We start from the raw sequence: 27,125 nt of genomic DNA on the forward strand, positions 1-27,125 counted from the left end.
TATATATATATATATATATATATATATATATATATATAAAATGTATTATTATTATTATTCCTGTTGACAATCTTACTGTGAAGAGCACTTCATGGAAAAGCTAGCCCAGTTGAGAAATACATATGTTTATGAGCACTTAGAATTTAAGTAGCAAGGTTAAGGTAAATTATAAAGTTATAAAAGCCAGGACACAAAGATGTGAAGTTGTTAAAGAATAACGTCTCCAAGGTGATCCTTGAATTACCCTGTAACAATGGACAATAAAAGTAGGAGGGCTGAAGCACAGCTGATAACTGTTTAACTGGAAACTGTGTAAGGTCAGCTTGCATAATTGCCATATTTCCTTGTGTGGCATCTCTGACAGTAGCCATTTACTATAACAATTCAAATCTCAGTTGGACATGGAGGAGCTGAAACACAGAGGGAAGAAAAGGGAGGGTCGACACAGGTTAGTTCTTGATGTTGGTTTTTTTATTCTCCTTGTTGCATTAGGCATTTAATTATCACTGTGTGCAGTCAAATGTTTTGTGTTGCGAGGTGTAAGTATACAACTAAACTCAGTAAAGTTTGTTTTACTGGACTTTTAACTGAATACTGTTATGGACAGTGGATGACATGGTGAGATCAATGTGTTGTTGGAGGTTTTTGAAGTAAAATTATATTTGTAAATATATCTTAAATATTATCTTTAACTACAGAGCCTCTGAAATTAAGTTTGAGATTAGAGATTCCCTTAAATTAATAAATCATATTGTTTGAATTTATTCTTCCTATCTTCTTCTAAATGTAGTGTACACTAGTAATCTGCTCTCAAATAAGCATTTTGTGCCCACACCTAATCTGAACATAGTTCAAGGTGTTTTAACAGGCCAAGACAGACTTTTCAAACCCTGTATTATTCAATACCATTCTGTATTTCATAGTCATAAACCTAAACTACATTTACATTTATTCATTTAGCAGACGCTTTTATCCAAAGCGACTTACATAGGTTACAGTTCTTTACAATGTCATCCATTTATACAGCTGGATATTTACTGAGGCAATTGTGAGTTAAGTACCTTGCCCAAGGGTACAGCTCAGTGTCCTAGCAGGGATCGAACCGGCAGCCTTTCGGTTACGAGTCCTGCTCCTTAACCACTATGCTACACCGCCTCCCCTTTGTCACATATTTTATAAACTAAAATATATGACAATATATTTATTATTCTACCTTTAATAATGCACCTTGGATTAAATTGAAGGTACACTACCTTAATCTGAAGACACGATTCATCAAGGGGAGCAAAGTCCAAATGATTTTTAGTTTTATTAATTGAGGGTGAGTTTCTAACTCGAAGGTATGCTTTGTTCTGTTGATCAGATAAAACACTTCTTTTCTGTAGATACTCTTCGTCATGTCAAGTATAGCGTATTGCATTTAGGATGTAAATTAGCAATACAAGGGTAAAATGACTAATGTGAGGCTATGAATCACTCAACTGAGGGTAAAACTTCTAAATGGGAGGGTATGATTAATGGGAGGGTATGATTAATTTAAGGATAGGCTTAGATTAGATAAACAAAGCAACTGAAGGGTAGGCTCTTTGTTACTATGTATTTAGTATCTATATCAATGGACCTATCCTGACAAATTGCACAACTAAATTGTACCACTAAGGAGGTTACAAATAAATTAATAGTAAATGCATTGGTAATTACACTGGCAATTCATTTTTATATTATTTTTGTGCATTTATCCAACAAAAATAAAATTAAATAATAAATTACATTTATCATTTGTCTATCTTTGGGTTTAAAAACACAGTTGTCGTATTAACTAAATTAATACGACAACTGACAGTTTTGGTTTAGGGGGTATGAAAATAATCTCAACTTTAAAAGTTGTCTTTAAATTGAATTGTCAGTGTCCACTGTAATTTTTTAAGTGGACTCGAATGTACTTTTGAAATATGGGTAGTGAATTGTTCACTTCTGCAGTGCCCACGTAAATCCAAATGTTAGAGTATGTAGCTAGACACCAGAAATGTTTGTTAAAATCAAGCTCTAAATAAAAAGTATTATTTTAAAAGGACGATGAACAAATGCTAGTGGTGTTGATAATTCAAAAAGACCAAATTACCTAACTTTGAAAAATCCATATGTTCAATTAGGCTATACAGCTATCTAGTAAACAAAGGTAGACAATGATTTCTTGAATTATTCTGTGGTATTCACCTCATAAAGACAAACTCATGACATAACTACAGTAAATGTAAATTAAAGAGAACCTGAGTAAATTGTAACGTTGGATTTTTTGTTGTAACTCCAGATGAGTTTCTTGTAGATGATTTAGCTGGAAAATTTAAAACATAATGAGCCGTCCTGTGGGCTTGGGCAAATACTGTCTTATTAAAAAGCATCTGGATTAAAGAATTCATGGTAGACTCTGCAGGGATACAGGCTGGGGGTGTGTTTGTTGTTGGCTGGGTAGGGAAATATTGATAGTGCTGTGCACTTTCACCTCCCTGCACTATCTTTTGAGAATCCACGTTTCCCACTTGAGTTGTCTGTGTACACATCCCAACTGTAATGTAATGTAATTTCCAATTCAATCCAATAGTTAATAATTCAAAGAATAGTGAATAGACTCCACTTGGAATAAAACTTGCACAGTAATTCTTAAGAATCAGGACAGGGAAACACTTGTCTAACCTTCTGATACATTTTATCTATTTATATATTTCCTTTGGTAATACCATTTGTTACAAAAAAGTGGCATTGTGTTATTTACTGAAACCTCTAACAATAAGTCTATAAAAGACATAGTATAACAAAAATATTATGCATTGCTTTGTCTGTCATTAGTACATTCGTAAACGTGTTCTCTCTGTGTTAAATGTTCTCATTATTCGAGTTATAGTATTGTGTTAGCTTGAGATGTCAAGAAAATTACTTTTAACAATGATTTATTTTATGCCTTTTGGTGATAAATGTTATGAAAAAGAAAACGTAAACTCAAAATCTTACTGAGAAAAAAAATGTTACAGGATCCATGAGATAATAAAAGCTGTAGTAACAACAAAAAACTGAAGTAGAAATGTTTTGTATATTCTTGAATGAAGGTAAAGGAAAATTCTGTCAAAAAAGAGGCTTTCAAAGCTGTACAGCATACTTTCTGTACAACTTTCTTTTCTCTCATTTGTTCCTGCAGAGATAATAATGACATTAATATTATGCAATATATATATATATATATATATTCTACATTATGCCATGTATACTTACAAGATGTTGTAAATCTGGCACTGCAAAGATATAAATCAAAACTGCTGAAGGTTGTGTTTATGGCTTTACATGTATTGAAACTTTAATAACATTTCACTCATTATAACATTGCACATTTAGTCTGCCATGGAATACACACAACCAATTTTGTATCACTGCCTGTAGTGCTTCAGAAGGAGGGGATCTGTTGATGGATTCAAGATCCAGTTCCAGAATAAAAGAAAGTGATCTATAGGCTTGGCAGAAATTCACAGAAATTGACAGTTTCATTTATTTGCAAGTTTGACACTTAATATCAGTATTTGTTATTATCTTTTCATGACTGACATTCATCAGGATTCATAACATCACACCTAGAGGTGCCTTTAATTAACAATACATTTATATCATAAATCTCTGGACACCAGTGTTAGAAAAGAAGGGAGTTGTACTAAACGTGGCAGGGTTTTCTTGAATAAATACATAAACAATTGTCAATTACCTCAAACTTAGTCTCAATTATGTTTGAAAAATACATAATACTCAAAAACATTCAACAAGTCTATTTTCAGTAGGGAATTAGATTACTTTGTTCTTAAAAGATTACAGTCCAACCAATGTCCCCATGCATAGCTATATTTCTATTTTAATAATGCACATTAATAAATGAACATTTGTACCAAAACCTATAATATTTGCATGTTTCTTATATCAAAGAGTCAAAGTGGTAACTTACTACAGTGTAACTTACATTATTATTATTATACATATTATATGGCACACTTTTGCAGAGATACTTGGGACCCTTTCCAGTTAAATCCTATTGGTGCTGAGAAAGAACAACAGAGGAGATGCTTCACTTTGGGACAACACCTGGTGGCATTAATTGTGGGGCTATTCGTCCTGACAACTGCCATTATCAGCAAGGTAAAACTCTGCAGTAATTTATCAGTCCTCACCCTTGCCCTCTCCAAAAGCTCATCAGAGTGGACCAAGTACAGGTGCACTGTAATTTTTTTTTGGGGTTGCTCCACCCAAAGCGCATAACTGCCTTCATGACATCCAAATCATATACTTAAGTCAAGGGGAGAATACGTGTAGGCTGAAAAGTGCGTAGCTGTGTGCTTTTTTGATTAATGCGCATGGGAGAATACGACCCTAAGTGCTTTACTGTATGTAAACATGGGACTGAATAAGGCACACACAGCCATTCATGTCTATTGTTGAAAACCTTCTATAGTAAGTTAAACATGGAGCCACTCACAGAAAGGTAGTAGACTTATTGATAAGTGATTTAGTGTTCTATTCATGAATGAAACAATCCTACCATGATAATATTATAGACCTTAATGATATGCAAGAGATAGGACATTGTGAAATTTACACTCTAGAACATTAATCACAAGCAAAATAAACATGTTTGCTTAAAGGAGAATATTTATCCCTCCTTTATTGATTTTGCCTAAATCTGCCAATTCTTATTTGAGTAATCTTGGCTCTTAATTCTTTGGGTGTTTATGACAAAATGGTATTTATGATAAAGTGAATCCCACCCAAGATAACAAAGTACAAAGTCACACCATAAATTATATTCAGATCCAGCATTTGTGATGTCAAACCTGTAATTTTTGAACATGACATAGTGAGCCAATGATCATCCAAATAACAGAGAAAACAGCTATATAGCAAGTTTAATAATTGATGCATTGTAAGTTAATCAGATCCCTCTGGCACCAGTTCAAACTGGCCTTTTTAGCTAGGATGTGAAAGACATGATTTTTAATTTTAATGGCCTTTTTGACTGAATTAGGGTACCTAATTTAACTTAATGGGTAAACCACCAATATAGCAGTATGTTTTTATATCTAAATAGTTATGATTAATTCATTTGCTACCTGGCTAAACTAATGAGCTGTACAGTAAAACAGTACTGCACTGTATAACATTGTCTGCTGAATCTAATTCATTGTTGCTTTAAATTGTTGATGTTGCTGTCTATTTACAGCAGCTATTTAATTCAGTCGAACTTTCATTAATATGAAATTATTGACATCACTAGAAAATGTGCTTGTTTTGGGAAAATTGAGGAGAAGTAAAAAACACACCCACTCACACACACACACACACACACACACACACACATTAAATATAAATGGTTTTTGGTTGACAGAATGTATACTTTCACTTCTTAACTACAGGGTTCTCTGCTGGTACTTTGCATGCTGTCCAGCCCTGCTTCGCTAAGAGGAAAAGACCAGCAATTTTACATTCTCATGCTGGTATTCTGTTTGGTTGTTCCAAACCTACTGATGTTCTTGAAGTCACTGTGGAAATGTGCTTTCAAGAATTTTGTTACCCCAAACATGAAGACCATGGGACTTGTGAGTTGCTTTACATTTGCTGGTGTAATTAACACAATTGAAATATGATGCTTAAACACTTTTTTATGTGGCAATACAACAAACAATCAGTAATAGAGAAAAAGTCCAATTTCCCTGTCCAAATTGCTTACTACTTGGGTGCATGAAACTCTTTAGACATTGTGGGTCATATTGAATATAAAAATGCTTCATGTAGTGACTGTATATTTTATATTTTATTTTACAGATGTGCACGATTGAAGCCCTGGTATCACTGGGGACATCACTTCTTGTGCTCGTTGTGATGCCACAGTTTGATGTTCTCACCAACCTTTTTAGTACTGGAGGAATTTGCTTTCTTTCTGCACTTTTGCAGGTTGTGTTTCGCTTACAAAGAGAGAGTTGGAAAATTATCTTTCCAATTTGTTCTCTGATTCTTGCACTGACAGGCTACATTCTTTTATCAGTAGATTATTATGTACGAGTTACGACTTTCGTTGACAACCAGAAAGAAAGTTGCTATGTGTACGTTGCAATTGCTCTCTTTGCATCTGTGTTGGTATCACTCAATTGGTGGGAGAACCCTATGCAGGCCAGCAATAACATTCAGGAGATGCTTACTGAATTAGATGGGTTCAGAGATTTTGTCTTCGTGATTTCCAGCCTTTTGAGGATGGTGATTATCGGTGCTGTCTATGCAATTCACTCTCACTTTGTTCAGGGTATTAATTGGTCATACTTCAATGATGTTCCTCAGGATGCACTAAACCTGGGCATTGGAATATTGTTACTCCAAGCCTTTTCCTCTGCCATATGCCACTGGTTTGGGGTGGTGGCATGTAAAATTCATGCAGTCCGTTTTAGCTTTGCCCTCCCTCTTTCATGCACTGGGCCTGCAGTCCTCATTACAGGCATTGCACTCTTTCTAGCACAAGCCAGTGACCTACATGACGGTGCCGCAGGAAATTTCACAACCTTCTGTTCCAGCTTAAAAAACATTGCGTACAAGAATACCACACAAATCATATTGGCTGAAATATCCAACAGCATTTGTAGGACGACACTAAATAGCCACTATGAGTCTTGGCCCTTTGCAATGCTAGCCCTAGAGGGAGTGTGTATGTGGCTTGCACTCATGGCTTCTACATACCACGTGTGGAGGATCAAAGTTCAGAGGATAGAGCGGACAACCCAGCTGTTTGTTCGCCGGCTGTACGAGTCTGCGTTCATTGATCAGTCTATGTTGCTGAACACCAAAATGAAGGTTGTGAGAGCAAGGAACCAAGAAAGGCAAGTTCCAGCTGTGAATTACACAATATATAACATATATAGTGTATATACTTTTTCATAGACATACAATATTTGAAATACTTTAAAATGTTATAAATTCATGTACACAAATCTCCTGTTTGAGAGAAAACCTCCAACACCTATTCCCTTAAACTCCTGCATGAGGCCTGTTTCATAGACAAGTTGAGGTTAAACAAATGCAGTTTGAATCACTTTTGCAAAAGAGTTTGGAAGCACACACCATAATGACCTGTGCCAGATAAAAGTGTTTAGATTGCCTTAACCTCCAACCCATATCTCTTAAAGAGTAAAAAAGTTTTTTTTTTTTTTTTTTTTTTTAATAAATCTTAACAGTTTAGGGCATAAATAACCTAATTGAAGATAATGTATTTTTACATCACTGTAATGGTTTACATAAAATCCACCTCAAACTATTTGATACTATATATATTTCTAAAATCTATCGTTTTATCTTTTGTTTTTCATTGTAGTCATGATGAACTTGAAAGTTGTGTCATATACCTTTGTGCAACTATGTGGCATGAAACATATGATGAAATGCTTAAGATCCTCACATCAATGTTTCGGTAAGTAGAAGCTTACATCTTGTAATGTAAAGGAAATGGGACATCTCAATTGTTATTCCAATTTTTTTACATTATTAGAGTGACATTTACTGAAGGTGCACAGGCACCCTATTGTAAATGCTTTTGGATTTTTCCATCATATTACCACCATGAAAATCACTAAACTACGTCAGCATCAAAAACTCTGGATTACAATTACATTACTCAATTACAAAACTGTAATTTGGCAGGATTTAACAGAGCCATGGAAGCCAACCACACTTTGGCATTTATTGAAGTCTTGGCGGTGCTGTGATCGACAGTTGGTTATGCAGTGTATTATAGCATGTATAGGCACAAAATGTGCTAACTCTACTATTTCATGCAGTTAAAATATGTCAATTGTATTTAAAGAGCAGTGTACAAAGAACAAATTTAGACTTATGACTTCAGTCATCCACCATTTTGATTTTTTTTTCCCACAACATGAACCAGTTGGCTTCAGGTTTAGTACGGACAGATTTACTTGAAACAATAAAGATTTTTCAAGATAATAAAAATATATTTTAGCTTGATATGCAATAATAAGCAAATGCTCCTTTAACACAAGATGAGCAAGTGCTCATTCACCATAGGATAAATTTTTGTGCAATTTGCCAAACACAAGGGGGCCACACAGTTCACAGTGTACCAAACTTGAAACTTAACTTGGAACTTTTCAAATTTTGGCATGCACGATCATTTAGGTACCAATAATAAATCTGAACTGGATACTAGCAAGTGCAACATGCAAACACACTTTTGGTTTCAGATTAACAGGTTGTTGTTCATTTTTGTTTGGACATTTAGTTAAGATAACAGAGATAGAACCTGTGGCAACAGAGCAAGGAGAACAAGGACAGGAGTTTTTGCCTTTAGGGATTGATACTAATTGCTCCCATTCATGTGGAATTCTGCAACTCTGCAATCTTACCATCCAATATTAATCTGTTGAAAGTGAATGTATATGTACAAGTGTAAAGGCCATGATCCAGTCATTGCAACTTGCAAGTTTATTTGTCATATTTTGGTTTGTTGGTTTTAGGTTGGACCGATACAGAGGAGATCCAAAAGAAGAACATAAAGATAATTTTGACTTTGAATGCCATATATTTGTGGATGACTCTTTTCGGACAGACAAAGAAACGGGGAAACAGTTTGTCAATGAGTATGTGAATGATCTCATCCATGTGGTCATAGAAGTGTACAGGTGAGTTTCATGATTCATCTTAAAATGTTAAAACTGTAAAAAATGTTATTTGTCTGCTAGTAAATATGCTAGTAAATAGTCTTTCAAATTACGTTTTTATCACTTTTTCAAGGAGGTTCAGTAGCTTTTATTTAGTAGCTGTCTTTGTAGTGTCTTTTGTCTTTAGTAGTGTCTTTGCTCAGCTCCTTGGTTTGCCTTCATGTTTTAGAAAAGCTGAAATAAATTTAAAAAATGCTCATTCAAGAACAAACTCATTTATCAGGAGAGCTGTGTGATTTCAGTGGATACCATTAGAAAATTTAGTAAGGGCAGACAGCTTACTTTAGCGAGGTATCTAGAGTTCTTTTCTTTATTTCAAAAGGACAAATTTTACCAAAAACAGCTAATTTGTCCTTGTTTTTTCTTGGACAATACTCCACATGCTGATGTAATTCATCTAATGGAAATTTGTGATGGATTTTGAAACCATCAAAGTTTTTAACATGATCTATGATTATGGATGTTGAGATGCAAAAAATGCATTTTTTACATGAAGGACTACTGTGAATAGCTATAATACAACTTATGTTTTAACAACATAACTAACAGTGTGGATTGCTACTGTAACCTGCTGTGTTCCAGCCAATTCCACACTCAATTTAAACAAATTTCACAGCCAGGTCTGCAATACAAAATACACACTCAGAGCTCAGCGTTTACCATACAAGCTAACTAGCCACTAAATTCTGTTGTTTTTGAATGGCTACATATGTGAATATTGTAAGGCATTTCCTTAGGCAACTGATCCTTTATTGGCTATTTTTACTGCCACAAACTTTCTCACTCGTGATTGGTCAGTTTACAGATGACTAAATTAGGGAGAGTCTGTTGGATTTCACATTTCCTCCATCAGAAACGGGTTTGCTGCTCATTTAATAACTTAATGCAAACCTTTACTGTTGCTGCTTTTGCAGGGTGTTTACAAACAAAGAACCAGACGATGTGTCCATTATTGAAACACCATATGGTGGACGATTAATGTTTGTGATGCCAGAGGGAAATATGTTGTACATTCATCTCAAAGATAAACAACTTATCCGAAACAAAAAGAGGTGGTCACAGGTGAGGATTCATTTATATATGTGCATTTATTATTTTTCAATGAGTTCATTGATTACTTTCCATAGCAGTATTTGTGTTATATTACAATGCTTTCGCTCAGAAAAATATATATATGAAAAACTGCACTTTATCATTACTTTTGGTGTTTGTACCCAACAAAAAAATATCTTTACTGTTGTACACTCTGTAAATCAATGTTAAAATTCACATATTACAGTAAAGGTTTTGATATTATAACTTCATTGTCTTCTGTTACAGATAATGTATTTGTACTATTTACTTGGCTGGAAAGGCTACATTGTCAAAAATCCTCAAAAAATAACGGTATGCTATTTCTTAACAGTTTCCCGATGAAACAGTTTAAATGACAATCAGTTTTTATGTTAAAAATATTTATGGAAAATCGAATAATCGAGTTCTTCACCTCGTATTTTCTGCATGTTTTGTCATTACAGAGGCAGAACAACCCATGCCGTGCAAGTCTTATATCCCTGGACGGCGAAAGTTTCCTCTTGCCAACTCACGACAATGACAACAAGAGGAGGTATATATCAGATGACAACACATACATCATGGCGTTGGATGGGGATACCGACTTCCATCCCTCTGCCTTAATCTTGCTGGTCGATCGCCTTCGAATGTATGAAAATGTAGGCGCAGCCTGTGGAAGAATCCATCCAACGGGAATGGGTAAGAAAGCATGCCAAGTGAACTTAAAAATAGCTTGGGTTCTCTTTATCATCATTTCTAATGATCTCATACAGTAATAATTTCTCATTCTCTTGAGTCATATTTTATTTTAAAAGGGCTGCCGCTTTTACGACAGAATGAATTCCTGGGCGCCCATCATAAACCAGATTGTCAGGAATTTTACCCATAGGTGGCCATATGCAAACATGACATTAAGGCATTTGTACACTTAAAGACAATTATACTTTGTATTCATGATGGATACAATTGTACATTAAGTGTAATCTACATAAAATTAAAATAACATGATAACGCATATAAATAAAATATACATAAGATTTTTTTAATGTGACACTTCAGTCTTACTCTCATTGCACACAGCAAAGTCATATGGTTCCCAATTTTTTTATTATTATTACTTTTTACTTCTATAATTTTTTACTTTTATTACTTTCAAAGATTAAAGTGCAACGTTTTACATTTTTTTCTAAGCAGAAGAAATTGTCCTGGTAATGTGAATAAAATGGGGACTGCCTGTATATGGTTGTTAGATAGAAGAAAGATACCGGTACATATTCTTATTTTTTCTGTAGGACCAATGGTGTGGTATCAGAAGTTTGAGTATGCTGTGGGACATTGGCTTCAGAAAACAGCTGAGCATGTCTTTGGATCTGTCCTCTGTAGTCCTGGATGCTTCAGTTTATTTAGAGGCTCAGCACTAATGGATGACAATGTCCTGAAAAGATACACTACAACTGCCACCAGAGCGTCTGAATATGTCCAATATGATCAAGGTGAGTTTACCTCAGTTATTCCCCTTTGTTAAAGTCCAATATAGTGGAACACTCTCTCAGAGTGGAATACAATCTCAATATTGTATAAACTCTGCTGAGAGACTTTCTGGTACTAACATAGCTTGGACAAAATAGGTGTACACAGGAAAAATAGCAAGCCAGCTATCATGGCACTAACAAAGCCAGGGTTACATAGTGATAAGGTTGGTAACTACTGAGACACAAGCAGCATTGCGAGTCCTCAGAGGTAGCTAGGAAGGCTTCCTTCAAAGGCTGATACATACAGCCGATCATGTGTGAGATTGTTGTAGCTGTAATGTTAAGAGAGATAGTGTAACCACTGTGACAAAAATTAGAGTGAATGGGAGACTGGAAAGCCAGCAGTTGTCCAATCCACCATATGCTCAGATTGTTTTCACACATGGACATTTTGCAACTTTGTAGATACTTTATCTTATACAGAATATCTCACACTATATGAGTGAGAAATTTGTGTCATCCTTTATAGGATGCATGATGTACAGTTGCACATATGTACACAATAAACATCTGTAGTGTCCTACAAGAATCTACACTACTATGAAAGCAGCATTGAATCTCTTTATCCTGCTCAGTGGCAGCCTTCTGAGAGAGTGAGCTTGCTATTATGAAGAAAAAAATCCCTTATATAATACGATTTTAACATTGTTACTTTATTCATAAAAGTGGAAGAAAAAAATCTCAGTGTTAGTGGATGAAGATTAGAGTTTTAAGAATTTGACTCTACCTGTCTAGTTACTAAATATAGGTCAGTGATTATTCGTACTGATCTATCGTCCTCTTCCATTTTTCAGGAGAGGACCGCTGGCTTTGCACTCTTCTGCTACAGCAGGGCTGGAGGGTAGAGTACAATGCAGCCTCTGATGCCTACACCAACGCCCCTCAGGAGTTCAAAGAGTTCTACAACCAGAGGCGCCGCTGGGGACCCTCCACCCTGGCCAACACTCTGGATCTCCTGCACAGTGGAAGAGAAACAGTCAAGAGGAACAGCTCTATCTCCATGCTGTACATTATATATCAGATCTTCACCGTGGGCTCTTCAATTCTGGGACCTGCTTCTGTCAGCTTGATGATAGCCGGTAAGAGTCTGTAATAGTCAGCTTGTCGTCCTTGTAGCACTTCCATGTATTGAGGGGCTGACAAGACTTTGCAAATATTGCTGTAAATGATATCGCTGCAAATGCTGTATCACCCACATAGTGCTTTGAAGTGATTCCAGAGGCTCAGCCATGAACTAAGAACTGCATAATATCAGCAAGAGCAGAGTGATGTAAAAAAAGAATATTTATAAGGCCACAGACCCAAGGATGTTAGGACAGAACTTTTCTGATAATATCTGCCCGTTGTGACATTCTCAAGCAAGTGTCATTTTCAATTTAATGTAATAAATGGGAAAGTTTACTATTCAGGGAGTGTCTTAGTGCTGAGTGAAACGCTCTCAGTTTTGCAGATGTAGCCAGACTGGTCTGATCCCAAATGGCCATGAACATGTTAGCTAAGTAGAACACAGTCTTGGTTAAGTATGTGCTACAATGTGCCTAATTATCTGGTGTTTGTGTGTCCCAGCGTCTTTATATATGAACATTACCTCTGTATTTCAAGGACATTTTCTCAAATACAGTGAAGTGTGACATGGATTTGCTTACATTTCAGGTGCTTTCCAGTTTGTGTTTAAGATGGAAGGAACCCTTGCAATCATAGTCTCTGTCATCCCTCCTGTTGTATACATGCTTATATGCTTCACATGCAAACCAAACCTCCAGATCACCATTGCGGCTATTATGAGCGTTCTGTATGCCTTCCTGATGACTGCCTCCCTCTTCTCCATAATAGGTAAGAACTGTCTCTCTGTATCTTTTTACATGTACATTACATTGTTGTCATTTAACAGATACTCTTACCCAGGGCAACTTACATAGGTTACAGTTTTATATGTTATCCATTTATACAGCTGGATATTTACTGAGGAAATTCTGAGGTTAAGTACCTTGTCCAATGATACAACAGCAGTGACCAGTAGCCTTTTGAATATGAGCCCTGCTCCTTACCACTATGCCACGCTGCTGCCCATGTTAGTTTCGGAGATCTAATCAGCTTAGAGGAAATTGTGACTAGATATTGTATAGAGAGGACATTATACTTCATTACAGAGAGGCAAAGAGAGACATAGAGAGCAATAATTTATTTCATTTTAAATACCTTTCGAAGACCTAGGCCCTCCCACATAGTAATATGGAACGTTAAATCTTTCCCAAGATTTTTAATGCTATGTGGGCATTTTGTGGGCTAAATACTGAATCATGGCTAAATACTGTGTCAAGTGCCAGAAAAACTCTCGTTGATTTGTGATTCTTCATGTCAGCAAACCATCTATCTGATTTTCAAGTTTGAACCTCCAAACAGCACAAAAATGTTTTTGTTGTTTCTCATCAGTATTCATACATTTGAAAGTATTTTTCCCGAAGAATTTTCACATTTACATTTTTAAGTGTGGAGAGCACCATATTAAGGAGCAAAAAGAAGTCAGCTCAAATTCAACCTGTTTTGCAAGCTAGCTTTTAGTTACCATTAACATCTTTCTGTCTGCAGGTGACATGGTTATCCAAGAGACCTTCATCACACCAACCGGAATCTTCTTGGTATCCATGAGTATCCTGTATGTTGTTACAGCTATACTTCATCCCCAGGAGTTCAGTTTGATTATCTATGGACTGATGTATTTCATCTGCATCCCCAGTGGATATCTCCTGCTCACCATTTATTCACTGGTCAATATGCACATTGTGTCCTGGGGAACGCGTGAATCAAACAGGGACAAAGTGGAGGGGAAAGGTGTTGGTGTTCTGTGTGACCGCAACTGCAAACTCTGTTGCTGGGATTTGAAGTTTCAAGTCACCCAGGAGACAACAAATGTGGCTTTGCAGCAAATACAGAATGCTCTCAATCAAAATACAAAAGCTGACCAAAGGATCATTGTGCAAGAACAGCTTCAAAGCCCGCAGGAAAATATTAGCAATGCTCAACCAGAAAAGCACGCCTTGGAAAATAATTACCAGACCATTCAACCCCAGATGTCCAACTCCAAGCGTAGACTGTCTGACACCAAAGTGGCCACCAGAGATGAGAGTGACAGTCGTTCTATTAAAAGGTAAATGTGCTAAAGTTAAATGCAAACTAATATATTATGTTGGATAGTTGACTTAGCATTATTAGCATTGATGTAACTGATTAGTTATGTAGCCTATTAGATTAGCCTTTGTTTTTAGCAGATAACTGCATGCCCATTTTTAAATGCCTTCATGTTTATTTATTTACTTAGAAATATACTTGAAGGTAGTACACAGTGCTTGTGCTGATATCAGCCAAAAACAAAATCAATTGAAATTTTGATTGTATCTGAAAGCAGTGACAGTGATGACAGCACTGATGTAGACGATGACTATGAAAGCAGTGACGATGAAGAAGACAAGTATGAAGAAGAAGAGAAACCAGAGGTTGTTCCTGAAAGTGGTGAGTTTTACACTACATCTTCAATTCCTAAAGGATTCTTAAGGGTACATACAAATATCATTAATTAGTGTGTTGCATATAATGGACTCTGATAACCTTAGGCCTGAGCAGTTTATTAGTAAAGATTTAATATCGCTTTACACGGCTGTTCTCAAATGAAATATGATCATATAGTAGTATGCCTATTTTTCTCACCTCTATCTTGTATTTTGATCCTCCACATGGTGCTGATTCAGCAACTTTTCATTAAATAATCCTTTTTGTCCAGACAAACCTGTACCATGCAGCAACAGGTTAAGCATTTACCTTTGTATAGATGCAGATTTCACGCACAAATTAGTCTCTAAGTCTTGCAAGAGCACAGGAGACAGTAAACATCTCACAAATCAACTGCCTCAAACTCTCCATTATTCATGAGACATGCAGCTGCAGGTGGTGTTCTACTGCACCCTATGCTGTAAGAGAACCTTCAGCTGCAGGCTGTTAATAATTAATGTCACCTGTGTTAAACTGAAAGGCTTGATTGTCTTGTTTGCACAAATGTTAAAGAAAATAGTTTTATAAATGGGCCTGTCATTTCATGGAATCAGACACAAACAGGTTTATGATTTTATACATTGTACATGAAGTCATAACATTTTTATAACAGTATCCTGTATAAAGAATTAGCATCATGGCACAAACAAGTATAATGTCCTGTCACATAGCAGCTGTGCTATTGTATAGATTGTATATACCATTATATTGTATATATTGTATCATGTAATGATTTTTTGAGTGAAATCTGGAAATTGAAAATCTGTAAATGTAAATGTGGTGTTTGTGATGAATGTTTCTGCTTTCCACCCACAGCCTGGGTAACTCCTGTTAAAACGGAATTCCTAAAGAAACTGACATATGCCAATATGAAGAGGAACCTGCAGGAGCAGATCCGCTACTCTCTGAGGAACAAGAATCAAGAGGACGTGTGTGAAGAGCTGGTGATGATGCTGACCGACACAGTTAATGGAGAACTGAAAGACAAGGTGGGCCCAGAGGATGTGCTGACAGACAGCCAGCTGGAGGAGCTGCAGTATGCTCTGAATGAGACTGCCAGGAGAATCCTCAAAACTAACCGCATGGAGAGACTGGAGAGGAGGGTGAAACGTGCTATTGAAAAAACACTGATCGCTCCTCAGGTTGAGAAGCTGACTGAGGTAAAGCTCTCTTCAATCTATGTTTTTCATGTCAGTTTTTTTTATATCTTTTCTGGTCACATGATTTCAGGATTAATGTGAAATGTGTTTCTGCTGCAAAAATAATTCAAACCTTTCAGATTCATTGACAAGTAAACATGGATTATAATACATTTCAAACTTTGGGACCATGCAGATTTTAAATTGGCAGATGGACAGACTCATCTGAGGAAGAAAATAGAAAACTGGGATCTAGAGTACTAAGTATGCAGTTCTGTAGAGATCAAAGGAGTCATGCATTTCATTGGTTGTGAAATTACTATAATTTGGGAAATAAATATTATCTTCATTGAAAGTTGGATACAAGATGTTTTTTCCTTTACAGACTACTTTATAGGATGTCAATATAGCATGTTGTGTGCAGTCTTAATGGCAATAATAATAATAATAACATCAATAATAATAATAATCAATGAACAGTGGCATGTAGGTCATTACATATAGTCTGACTTGAATGAATTAGCTACTATTCAATACTAAGAACCTTTGAGGACTTATATATTTTATGTACACTATTTGAAGCTGTTTGTCTGGTAAATTTGAGGTTGCTGTAATTTTGATTTTCTTGCACATTTTCCCAGGATGAACATGACTTCTGGAAGAAATTGTTAGAAAGGTATCTGGCACCGATAGTGGATGAGAAAGCACATAAGGATGAGGTAACAAGGGAACTGAAGTCCCTAAGAAACAAGGTAAGTGTTTTTTCAATCAATCGATTCAGTATCTGTTAAAATTTGTCACAGATTCAAAATTAGTCACTCATTGTTGCTCATCACTTTCCCTTGCAGGCAACGTTTCTGTACTTCATTTTGAATGTCTTGTGGGTTGTGGCCACTTTCTTCCTTCAAGCAATTGGTGACACAATCAGCATCAAGATTCCCAAGTATTATCCAAATGGCACAAAATCTGATGAAACCATGAATGTGGAACCTCTGAGTCTGATGTTTCTCCTGTCATTCGCCGTCCTTCTACTCGTTCAGTTCCTGGCTATGCTTTACCACAGGTATTGCTTGTTTATTTTTGATTATTGTTATTCTTAACATTGTGTATTTGAGCACATAAATGTTATTCTTAACTGTGTATTTGAACACATGCTCTTGTAAAGAATAATTCATCAGATACTTACAAAACTACAGAAAGCACAATTTGCCATAGAAAAAATTTACAATATAACATACAACAAAATTATTAACTTCATAATACATGAAAACACATTAGAAAAAGTTGGTTCCAAATCCATGAATTTACTTTCACTCAGAGCTACAGTTGCTTTTCCACCACATCTTTATAATTTCTGGAAGTTCCAACCAAAGATTTGGATCAGACAATCCCAGCACAATTAACGAAACCTAGACAAACCTTGTCCACAACTATACAAATCCAGTTTACCACTTCCCTTCCACGTCAGGTTTTCACTCTATCCCTCCTCCACCCCACCCCCCCTTTCTTTTCCTTGTTTGTGCTGTTCAAATGGGGGATCAACAACCTTGGCCTGTGGCCAAGTGCAAACCCTTCATCAGTCTCCAAATAAAAATCCAACAGAAATACTGCTATAACCAGATGCAACCTTTTAGCTTTGTTTGTAAGGAAATTCGTATCTACTGAATCATCCTAATAACTAATGTTGTTGACAGGATTTACACCCTGATCCATGTGGTGTCCTACAGAAGCACAGAAAAAGACTACAAGGTCAATGATGATGTAAGTGGCCAATTCATGACCAAAAATTACAATATTTATTCATTCTGTTGATCCAATGTAAGTTATAGATGTGATGCGATCATGAAGTTATGATCTGTCATTTAGAGTATGGTATGTCTGTGCCACATTGCTTTCTATTGCACTTTGAAATTTGTAAATGTTGCAGATGAAACAACAAAGAAAATAAGCATAATTTGAATGTTAGGAATCAAAATATAGTACATTATTGACTAACGATATGCACTCCAAATAAATATGTGTATTTGTACGCCTAGCGTGAGCAGCACAAGATCAGTCATTTCAATGCCTGCTATTTCACCTGTATATTTATACTTACAGGAGGACGACGATATTCTGACGCTTGAAAACCATATTGCAAATGGTCTTGTGATCACCACTGATGACTTGTGAGACTGTTGATGATTTTATTGTTACTGGCTTCTCTATAAATCATGGATGATCTCATTATAGTGTGGAATATGGAATAATGTGGAATAAGCCCGCTGCACAGAGCCATTTTTGTGTTAGTAAGTTTACAATTCTCAATTCTTAATTCTACAATTCTCAGGTTAATGTCACTGTCTTACTCAAGCATAATGCCTGTTATGATCTTCAAACTGCAAAAGATTTATGCTGAATAGTGACATATGTCATTATTTTAATGGGTAGGAAAGCAGTAGTTAAACACAACTCAAGACCAGATTTCAGCTGTAAACCAGTCTATTGCCCACAGCGTCTTTAGTACTCTTACATCCATGTAATTTATTTATTTAGTGGACGTGACTTTCTCTGTTTGTATACTAGAGCCAAAGATAGGTTAAGAATGATTATTCTTACAGGTATTAGTACCTGAAGTGTCCTAGAATAATAAGTGAGGAGGGACAGATATGAAAGCACTTTACTTGGAGAGCAATAAAATTGAAAAGAGACAGAGGCGGTGGTTACTCTTTTTCTGTGATCTTCCAGTGGCTTAAACTGATGTATTGGTCCAGGCTGAGATAAAAAAAATGTGATAAAAGGAAGTCATTGGTGAGTTAAAAAAAAAAATAGAGAAGCTGAAAGGAACATTTAGACACTAACTTCTTTTTAAGAATATTGTAAGTGTAATTTGCATATGTATTGTATTCATTTATTTTTTATATTCTAAATATGGGTAAATTGTTATTCAGCAAAGATGTTTGATCAAATATGTGCAATATTCACCTTGTACTGAAAAACAATATCAATATTTTGAAGATAATAGAAAACTGAATTGTATGTGTTTAAACATTTCAAATAAAACAAATATAAGTATGAACCATTGCGTGATAAATGATAAATTGCATTTTTCATAACAACAACTCAAGCCCGTAAGTGACATAAACCATGGAGGTAATCTTGTGTCCTGTACTCATGACCAGAAAGCAAAATCGTATGGGATATGGGTACTTATGAATAAAACATGGCTTTATTCCCAGAAATTAATAGTATGATGGTCCATCTTTAGCCTTAGTGACTGTTTAGCTGTGTTGTGAAAGACCACTACTAATTTCTGGTACTCCAGAAACTCTTAAGTTCTTGCACTCCATGTACATTTACATTTACTTTTATTCATTTGGCAGACACTTTTATCCAAAGTGACTTACAAGTGAGGTACAATACAACACAAGCAAAAAACCATGTTCTATTCTAATCATGTTGAGCCGAACTGTTAAAAATCGTGTGATTATATAACTTGTATATAAAAAAGAAATTCAACAAAAAATGTCAGTGTCACTTTTATTGCCAAGTTGTTCTGATTACTTAATCTCATAAATTACAGTTAACCAACAAACATAATTGCCTTAACGTCACATTGTATATGTTATTTAATAACAAAATACTTCTCTTTAAAAACTGCAGTATCTGTATTCATGTACATATAAAATTCCATAACCATCTGCAAAATGTGTTATGGACAATTTATGAAGGCAATCTGAAGAGCTACACAGTCAAGTCATCAAAAAGTGATATTCTGTTTGATCATTTAGGAGTAGAAATGTTCACCTGGTGTTTCATTAAAAAAAAAAAAAACATAATAAATAGGCATATGTTTGAAAATCAGAGGCACCGACACTTGTTTATGTGTAATCTTCAGCATCCATCCATTTGATTAAGAAAGCTTTTTCTCCAATCTGAAACAAAAGAGGAAATTTTTCTCAGTTTTTACATGTGTATTCTTACAGATACTCAATATATTAAACTATACAGTGAAACCTCTCCTGCACATTATTACAAATTTCTGTCATTGTGAATATAGTAGGCTCAGATGGGTACAAATTGATCAGACAGAACAAGATGACAAAAGACAAACACTGGTTTATAACCATCATGTTCTTCTAGATTACTCAATCTTTATTTTTCAATGTGCAGTTAGGTCACGGGGAGCAAAGATAGCACCTCCCAGCGCTCAGATAACACCTAACAATGACCTTTGAACATTTAACTTTTTTTCCACCACCACCACCCTTTCTTCAGAGGACATTTTATTGTCATGCCAAAATAAACAATTGTACAGCAATTTCTTCACTTGCGTCCCCTGGTAAGCCTCCTCCCCAGCACAGCCTTCCCTCCCTGTCATTGCCCTTCGTTTTGAGCCATACCCCTAACATTTAACTTTTCTAAGCTATTAGCAATAAAAGCAGTTCTTTGATCATCAATGGATATACATTTCTGGGCGGTTTAAAACCGAACATTATTAGCTTTGTTGCATTAGAATAATACGTTGAATCATGTCTGACTTTAAATATCTGACCCTAAATAACTGAATTCCAGACATTTTCAGTCAGCAGAACTGACTGTTCCCATTTTGTGCTTGCCGTGGCAATTAATGAATGGTATTCACTGATTTATGTCACTCAAGATACCACAAACTGATAGAAATGTCTTCAGTTACCCCTTTTTCAATTGTTAAGGATTATCTGGTTAATGTTTACCAATAAAAGTGTAACTGATTACTAGAGATAATAAATAATTCACTTTAGACATATAACAATTTCTTCACAAAACAGGTATAGGTTCCCTTTAATTTATTAGCAGCAACCTGACACTGAAAATAGTTAAGTGTCACAGGCTCATCAACACAAAGTAGTCAACAGAAATCAAATTTATCCCCTTCAAGCAATATTTTTGTCTACTGTCATTCTAATATCCCTGTCAACAAGGAAGATGCCATGATTCATTAAACAAATGAACATATGAAGACATAACATACATAAATACAATTGATTTTTGTGATTTTTTCCCCCCCGAAGAATGGAATTTAATTGTTTTTCCTTTAATTCCATTTCCAATTCCAAATTCTACAAGATCTTTTCTATTTAATAATTAAACTAGAATTTACTATTTTTTGTAAATGAACTGCTCAACATTGCTCACAAGTGCATGTTTCCCATGCAAATATCCCTGCCCTTACTCCATTGAAGCAATTCCTATTGTCAGTGCTGTGACCAGACTCACAGCCTAACTTTGATACAATTTAACTGCCCCTGAGGGGTAGACTGGCACAGGCATATGATTCCAAACAGGGCTGGCTTTTTGCAAAAACTGACACGTTCCAGCTAGTTGCAACAGTGTTTGTTTGCAACAGGCAATATCATTTGAAAACCTATTATCTCATGGATCGTGGATCCTCGTGGATCTATTTTGTGCCTAATCACCAAACACTGGCCCCTACTGGAGAACTGTGGTATTTTTATTTATTTACTAAAGTGATTAGGATTTTAGCTTGATGAAATCTGGAATGAAAAACGGAAGTTGTCATGTCAATCACAGTTGATCAATCAACTAATATATTTGAGCATTATATGTATAATCATTTACATTATAATAATTTAATTTTTTTAATTGAATCCAACCAACTTTTCTGGCATTCCATGCTCTCTTGTGTTCTACCCTATTAGCATGTCTACCACAAACAAAAACATAATGTGAATGTACCATTATTCATGAACTGAAGTACAATAACAGAAAACAGCTTACTTGTACTTGATCAGTCTTCCACCTTGTATAAGCTGAGCCGTTTCATTTGTGAAATGGCAGGCAAAGAGAAGCCAGTTCCTTGGTTGAACTTTATAGGCAAATCTCATGAAAATAAGCGAATAGCAGGTAAGAGCTGTGAAAAGAAACAAAACAGAATTACAGGGGAAAGTGTCAACCTGAAGTCATCATCTAAAAAGGGAAAAAGAGAGGGGCTTTTAAGCTTCTAGGACATTAAAAATTCTTGCTCCAAGTACAGGCTGAGGTTAACAGCCTGGGCTCGAAACCAGTCATGTCATTTGCCAATACCAGTGATGAACCCACATCAGTGGAGCAAACTGACTTTGTCCTGCCAAGGATAGGTGTCAGTAGGTCAGTAATGGGCCCCCTCATTGCTCCACCTCTTGGCACCCAGGGACTCACTCTATTGTCTACAAGTTACTCAGTCAGGCTGATGCACCTATCTTCTGATTACATTTGCTTCCTGTTACACCATGGAATTAGCACAAAAAAGAGTCACGGGAGTAATGCGTATGGTAAACAACATTAAGTTTGACATTTTGGCACTAAAAGCTTATTTTGTATAATATTCAAATCCTATTCATAAATCCAAATTCAATTTCAATAGTGAAAGAATCTTTTTTTGTGAAATTCAGACATGGTTCTCATACTACAGAACATAACAGAGACTAAACAATTATCAAACAAACCTGTATGGGGGATCTATTCACACACAAACAACCACATTAGCACTCACTTTTAGTCATTTTAATTTTATTATTATTAAGTTCTTGTCTTTGGCTCAATACTGCATATTTTGGGTACATGTTTAAATTTGCCAAAAATTCTCAGTAAATAAATGTCTTAGATAATAAACCTAAATCGAGATGCATCAAAGTTTTGGGGGTGAGACACAGTAGTTCAGACCGGTTTTCACTTCATTCGTGGATTTAACCTCATTTTAAACACTGACAATAAATGGACTATTAACACTGGGCATTACATCTTTGCAGAGACTGCTGGGTTTAAATTCTTAAGTTCTTTGTGTAATTTTATGTTCCATAATGATTCTGAAACAATTAGTATAAATAAGTAATGTATATATTCCTGCTATTGCACACAAAAGGCAGTGCCTCCTATCATAAGTGTACTAAATAAATGAAAAAATTGACCATTATTAATACTATTATTAAACCATTATTAAAGCCAGAAAACCCATGCTCTGTTAGGAAGCAACATTTTGTACATGAAAAACCTATTCCGTGGCACATAAGTGATGATGTGACATGTAAAGCCAAGTAAAGTTCAGCTGGTTTCGATATGTGCTCTGCAGCCTCTCACCAAAGGTCATCCTCCCACTGATGATCTCTGGGCTCTTCTTCATGTCACTGATGGCAGCGATTGGTAAGCCCCAGTTTGCCACTGGTCCCCAGAAGTGCTGGATTTCATAAAGAAAACAAGCAAATGTATATTAAAGCTAAAATATTGTGATATTTGAATCAACAACAACATTTAAACTGGGAGTTAAAACAAAGCTAAAGCAATTAATAGCAATTAATAGTGTGAAATACTAGGCCTTTAATGATCCCAATTGCATCATACCTCAGGAGGTCAAATGTACTGCTTTGTTGATGCACACTAATATTATGATTCAGGGAACTCAGCTATCAAGCATTTTTAATAACCTTAATAGCGACCTAATGAAGCTGGCTTTCATTATAGGCCACGCTTTACACAAATGTAAAGTAATGACTTCTATCGGTTACATTTTAGCCACACTTAGACCACTTTTAGCAAGCTCCTTTCAATCATGAAAATCACTAGCCATTGTCATGGTACAGCTACTTAAAAATAATATTAAATGCAAATCAAGAAGCTAGTTAATTGTCAAGATGATTATTAATGCAAGCCACATCAGCTTATCAGAATTATAAAAAGGAGTGTAGTAGGATTTTCCACTTACTACTCAAAGTAACAGCAGGTACTAATCTGTAACACATCTACTAGTTTATTTTAATAATTTTTTCACATCACTGTACAGCATGAGTTTTCTTTTTCTTATTACATGTAGTCTGTTTGTTATTGTTAAAACAAAAACTACAACAAATAGAAAGTAGATTATTTAACTTAAATGTGGCCTAGTACACAAATCTGTAACTAAACTGTTTCTTGTATTGAGTTGGAAAAAAAGCAGTAGCAGTGTTTGTGAGCTCTCTCCAGAAACTTTTCTCACCAAGTGAAGTAAAAAGGGGATACTGGAATGCTGTCCTGTCCAAAACATAAATCCTTGAAGCAAGTGTTGCAGGCAAGTGTTTGCTGAACACACATACTAACCCTACATAGGCCAGGATTACGTCAGACCTGCACCACTGACATCAGAGACGCATGGCTTACACAAATACAGTGTGCAGAAAATTAACTCCCACTCCATTCCATTTCATAATTACCAAAAAGGAGGTGACCTGCAGTAACAATCATTCTGATTGCTAGCTGGCCAGCTGACATGCATTTGATAACATTATCTGAATAAATGTCCATGTTACACTATTGCTGAAAAAAACCACAGACACAATTCCTTACCCTGTACAAGTGAAAAGGGGAGCAACATGACAGGCACACTAATGTGTTATTAGCCTATGCTGATTAAATGCTGGTTATCTGTGGGTCAACTACTGCAGCCTGGGCACTGCAATGGAAAACCAACTGACCCTTGTCAGCCAGACCGGTTTGGTTACAAGCGTGGCTTCCCTCAGCATGAATCCATTAACAGAAAAGGTTTATGCAAAATACAAATTGTGTAACACACAACAGAGTGAACACCTAAGGTGTTAAATATCCACATTTACACTTGCAGTGTCTGAGGTAATGTTAACACACTCCATTTTCTTCCAAATGCTTGGGATTTAGTAGTGGGATTTTTGAAAATGGTGTTTTTATGGTACTTCTCACCAACCATAATAAACTACAGTAACAGAATCACATGAGTGCTTTGATATTCATTCCAGCTTTGTAAATAAAGGTAGGCCTAAAAAAGAAACCTCTTCTTTACTTGCTTGCACTTCCAACATCAGAATATCTTAACAACAGTCATTTTGGAAGGAATAAATATGGTAATTAACATCTAACAGGATTATTTCCAAAAAGATTTAATTGAAAGAATCTCAGATTACATCACAGTGGCATGTCATCAATTAATTTTGTTATGAGCAAGTCTGTTATTATCATTATTATTAATTACCACCTTTATCATTAATTACAGTTACCAGCTGCATCAATTATAAGATATAATAAGGAAAAAAGACAACCATTTCCTCACCGTGCTTAATTGGAATGTTTTTTTCAAAGATGTGCAGTGGTATGAAGATCACAGACAGATGACCGACCATAAGAGAGAAAAATGTTAGACAAAAGGAAACCCATTCACACTTGACACAAAACAGAATTACAAAACGGTATAAATACACTGACATAGCTCAGCGCAGCACAGGCAAGAGAGCTTTCTCAATAGGTATGGCTTTGGAACAGCAATGACAACTTCCACGTTTGAAACGTGGGTTTTTGCACGACAATCTGATAAGCTCAGTTTCACAAATGAGATTTTCAGATTGAAACATTGATAGAGGCCAATCAGGAATCACATTACTTTTAAGTAAATAAAGTTCACGTTTGCGTTAACATCATAGAGCAATTTCTTACAGGTGCAGAACTACAATAGTTATAGGCTGTTATGTTGGTTATAGAGGGGATTTAAACATAATCAGTTATTTACATTCACGATAAAACAATTATAATATACAAAGACTGCACAAAGGTAAGCAAACTGGCATGCAACACTCCTTGCAGAGGAATAGTGTATTTTTATAGCCTTAACTGTAGATTTTAATGTAGATGCACATAAATGCATTTTTTCGCATGGCGAACGCTGTGACATCCCCCACCTCCTTGTGTTATTATAGCTATAATTTTTAGCCCAACAGTATTAATCGCCAGCTAGTTTCACGAAATGTTGACATTAAACTTCACACTACACGGACTGTTCATAAACTACAATTGATCTTCCTCCGCGGAGTGAAGTGAATGTTGTTGCTGCAACAATGGCTGTTTTATTGCTCAAGCATGTGACACAATGCAAAGGTCTGCATATTAACGCTTCACATAAACTGGAAAAACACTTGATCTTGATATTTTATGATAGCAGAAAAGAGAAAAACCACAAAGCTCTGTAATTGCAGTGTGTCTAAAATGCACGCTAGATTTGAACTTTTGGCTGAGACAACTGAACCCACCACTAAACATAAAAATTCCTAACGTTAGAGATGATTTGTACAGTTGAACACCAGCATTTCATGTAAAATCAACTGTTTCCGTACAACTCTTTATTATTTTTTTTCTTTAAGGTTGGTATATGCACCATTGAGATGAAAAAAGAGAGACTTTTTATATTTATTCTGAACAACTGTGTAGTGGCAACGCAGAAATAGCTAACGAACTAACTTACAATGTAATTGCTGATGCAGAACACAACAGTTCTACAGATTCATTATTATGGGCAATGCGATTTTATATACAAAAAAGCAAAACAATTACTTCAAGCAGATTTAACGTTACATATAATTAAATGCAAATGTGGATCTAGATACCTGGCTAAGAATTAACAAAGGGGTCAAACAACGGACTGGAGAGTAACCGTACCAGATACATGGATAACTAGCCTGTAGTTATTTTGTGAGAACGCGCAGTATTAGCTTTCCGTAGTGTACGCGCCCTTTAAATCAGCTCATCTCAAATTTCGAAAGCAGGTGTAAATCGCTGGTGGAAACAGTATCCGAGATGTAAACACATCGTCATTCTAAACCATAGAATAACCACCCACTAATAAATCAACATTTCATTTCAATGTAAGGTATAGCTGTCATTTAACTACACAGCAGCAGATGCTGTCGGAACCTAGTTAGCTACCCAACGAATCCGCTGTATGTGCTGATCCATATAAGGTATACTCTAAGTTACTATGTGAACAGCGCACTAACTAGCCTCTTGCAAAATTTCACATACCTCATCAAATAATCTCTAAACTCCTTGCTTCGGAGATGGTCAACCGCTTTACGAGCCAAAGTGCCTGCCATTGTTCAGAATCGAAGGGCTGGGGAACGTAAGGATAAGTGTACGGTGCAATCACCTCCTTTGCTTTAAACACACAGAGGTCTTTACTTTTGTCGTCGCGTCGCTATTCACGACATTGTCGCAACACTTGTCGTCGAACACACAGAGGACCCAGCTTCCATTGGCCGTTGGTATGCGGTATATTATTTTTTCTGTAGTTCTTTTGTGAACCGCCAGCTACTTTC

General features: G+C 35.8%; 2 protein-coding genes across 2 annotated transcripts; one reads left to right on the plus strand and one right to left on the minus strand.

Annotated features, from left to right (window-relative positions):
• Positions 1–401: 401 nt before the first annotated feature.
• On the plus strand, positions 402–18,769 carry chs1 (chitin synthase 1). The gene is made up of 19 exons (XM_036547146.1): positions 402–448; positions 4,038–4,173; positions 5,445–5,627; positions 5,854–6,896; positions 7,388–7,483; positions 8,547–8,711; positions 9,665–9,812; positions 10,071–10,136; positions 10,268–10,502; positions 11,096–11,296; positions 12,130–12,414; positions 12,989–13,168; positions 13,925–14,483; positions 14,739–14,797; positions 15,686–16,041; positions 16,662–16,772; positions 16,869–17,083; positions 17,715–17,781; positions 18,121–18,769. Exons 1-19 carry the CDS (start codon positions 402–404, stop codon positions 18,190–18,192), a joined length of 4,224 nt encoding a protein of 1,407 aa, XP_036403039.1. The 3' UTR covers positions 18,193–18,769.
• Positions 18,770–19,525: 756 nt separating this feature from the next.
• Positions 19,526–27,125, minus strand: mpc1 (mitochondrial pyruvate carrier 1). Its single transcript, XM_036547352.1, has 5 exons — positions 26,833–27,125; positions 25,094–25,097; positions 23,119–23,215; positions 21,781–21,913; positions 19,526–19,934 (listed from the first exon to the last, which is right to left on the minus strand). The coding sequence occupies exons 1-5, from the start codon at positions 26,901–26,903 to the stop codon at positions 19,913–19,915; spliced, it is 327 nt and encodes a 108-aa protein (XP_036403245.1). The 5' UTR covers positions 26,904–27,125; the 3' UTR covers positions 19,526–19,912.

The sequence above is a fragment of the Megalops cyprinoides genome, chromosome 15, assembly GCF_013368585.1.
Source record: "Megalops cyprinoides isolate fMegCyp1 chromosome 15, fMegCyp1.pri, whole genome shotgun sequence".
Taxonomy (NCBI): Eukaryota; Metazoa; Chordata; class Actinopteri; order Elopiformes; family Megalopidae; genus Megalops; species Megalops cyprinoides.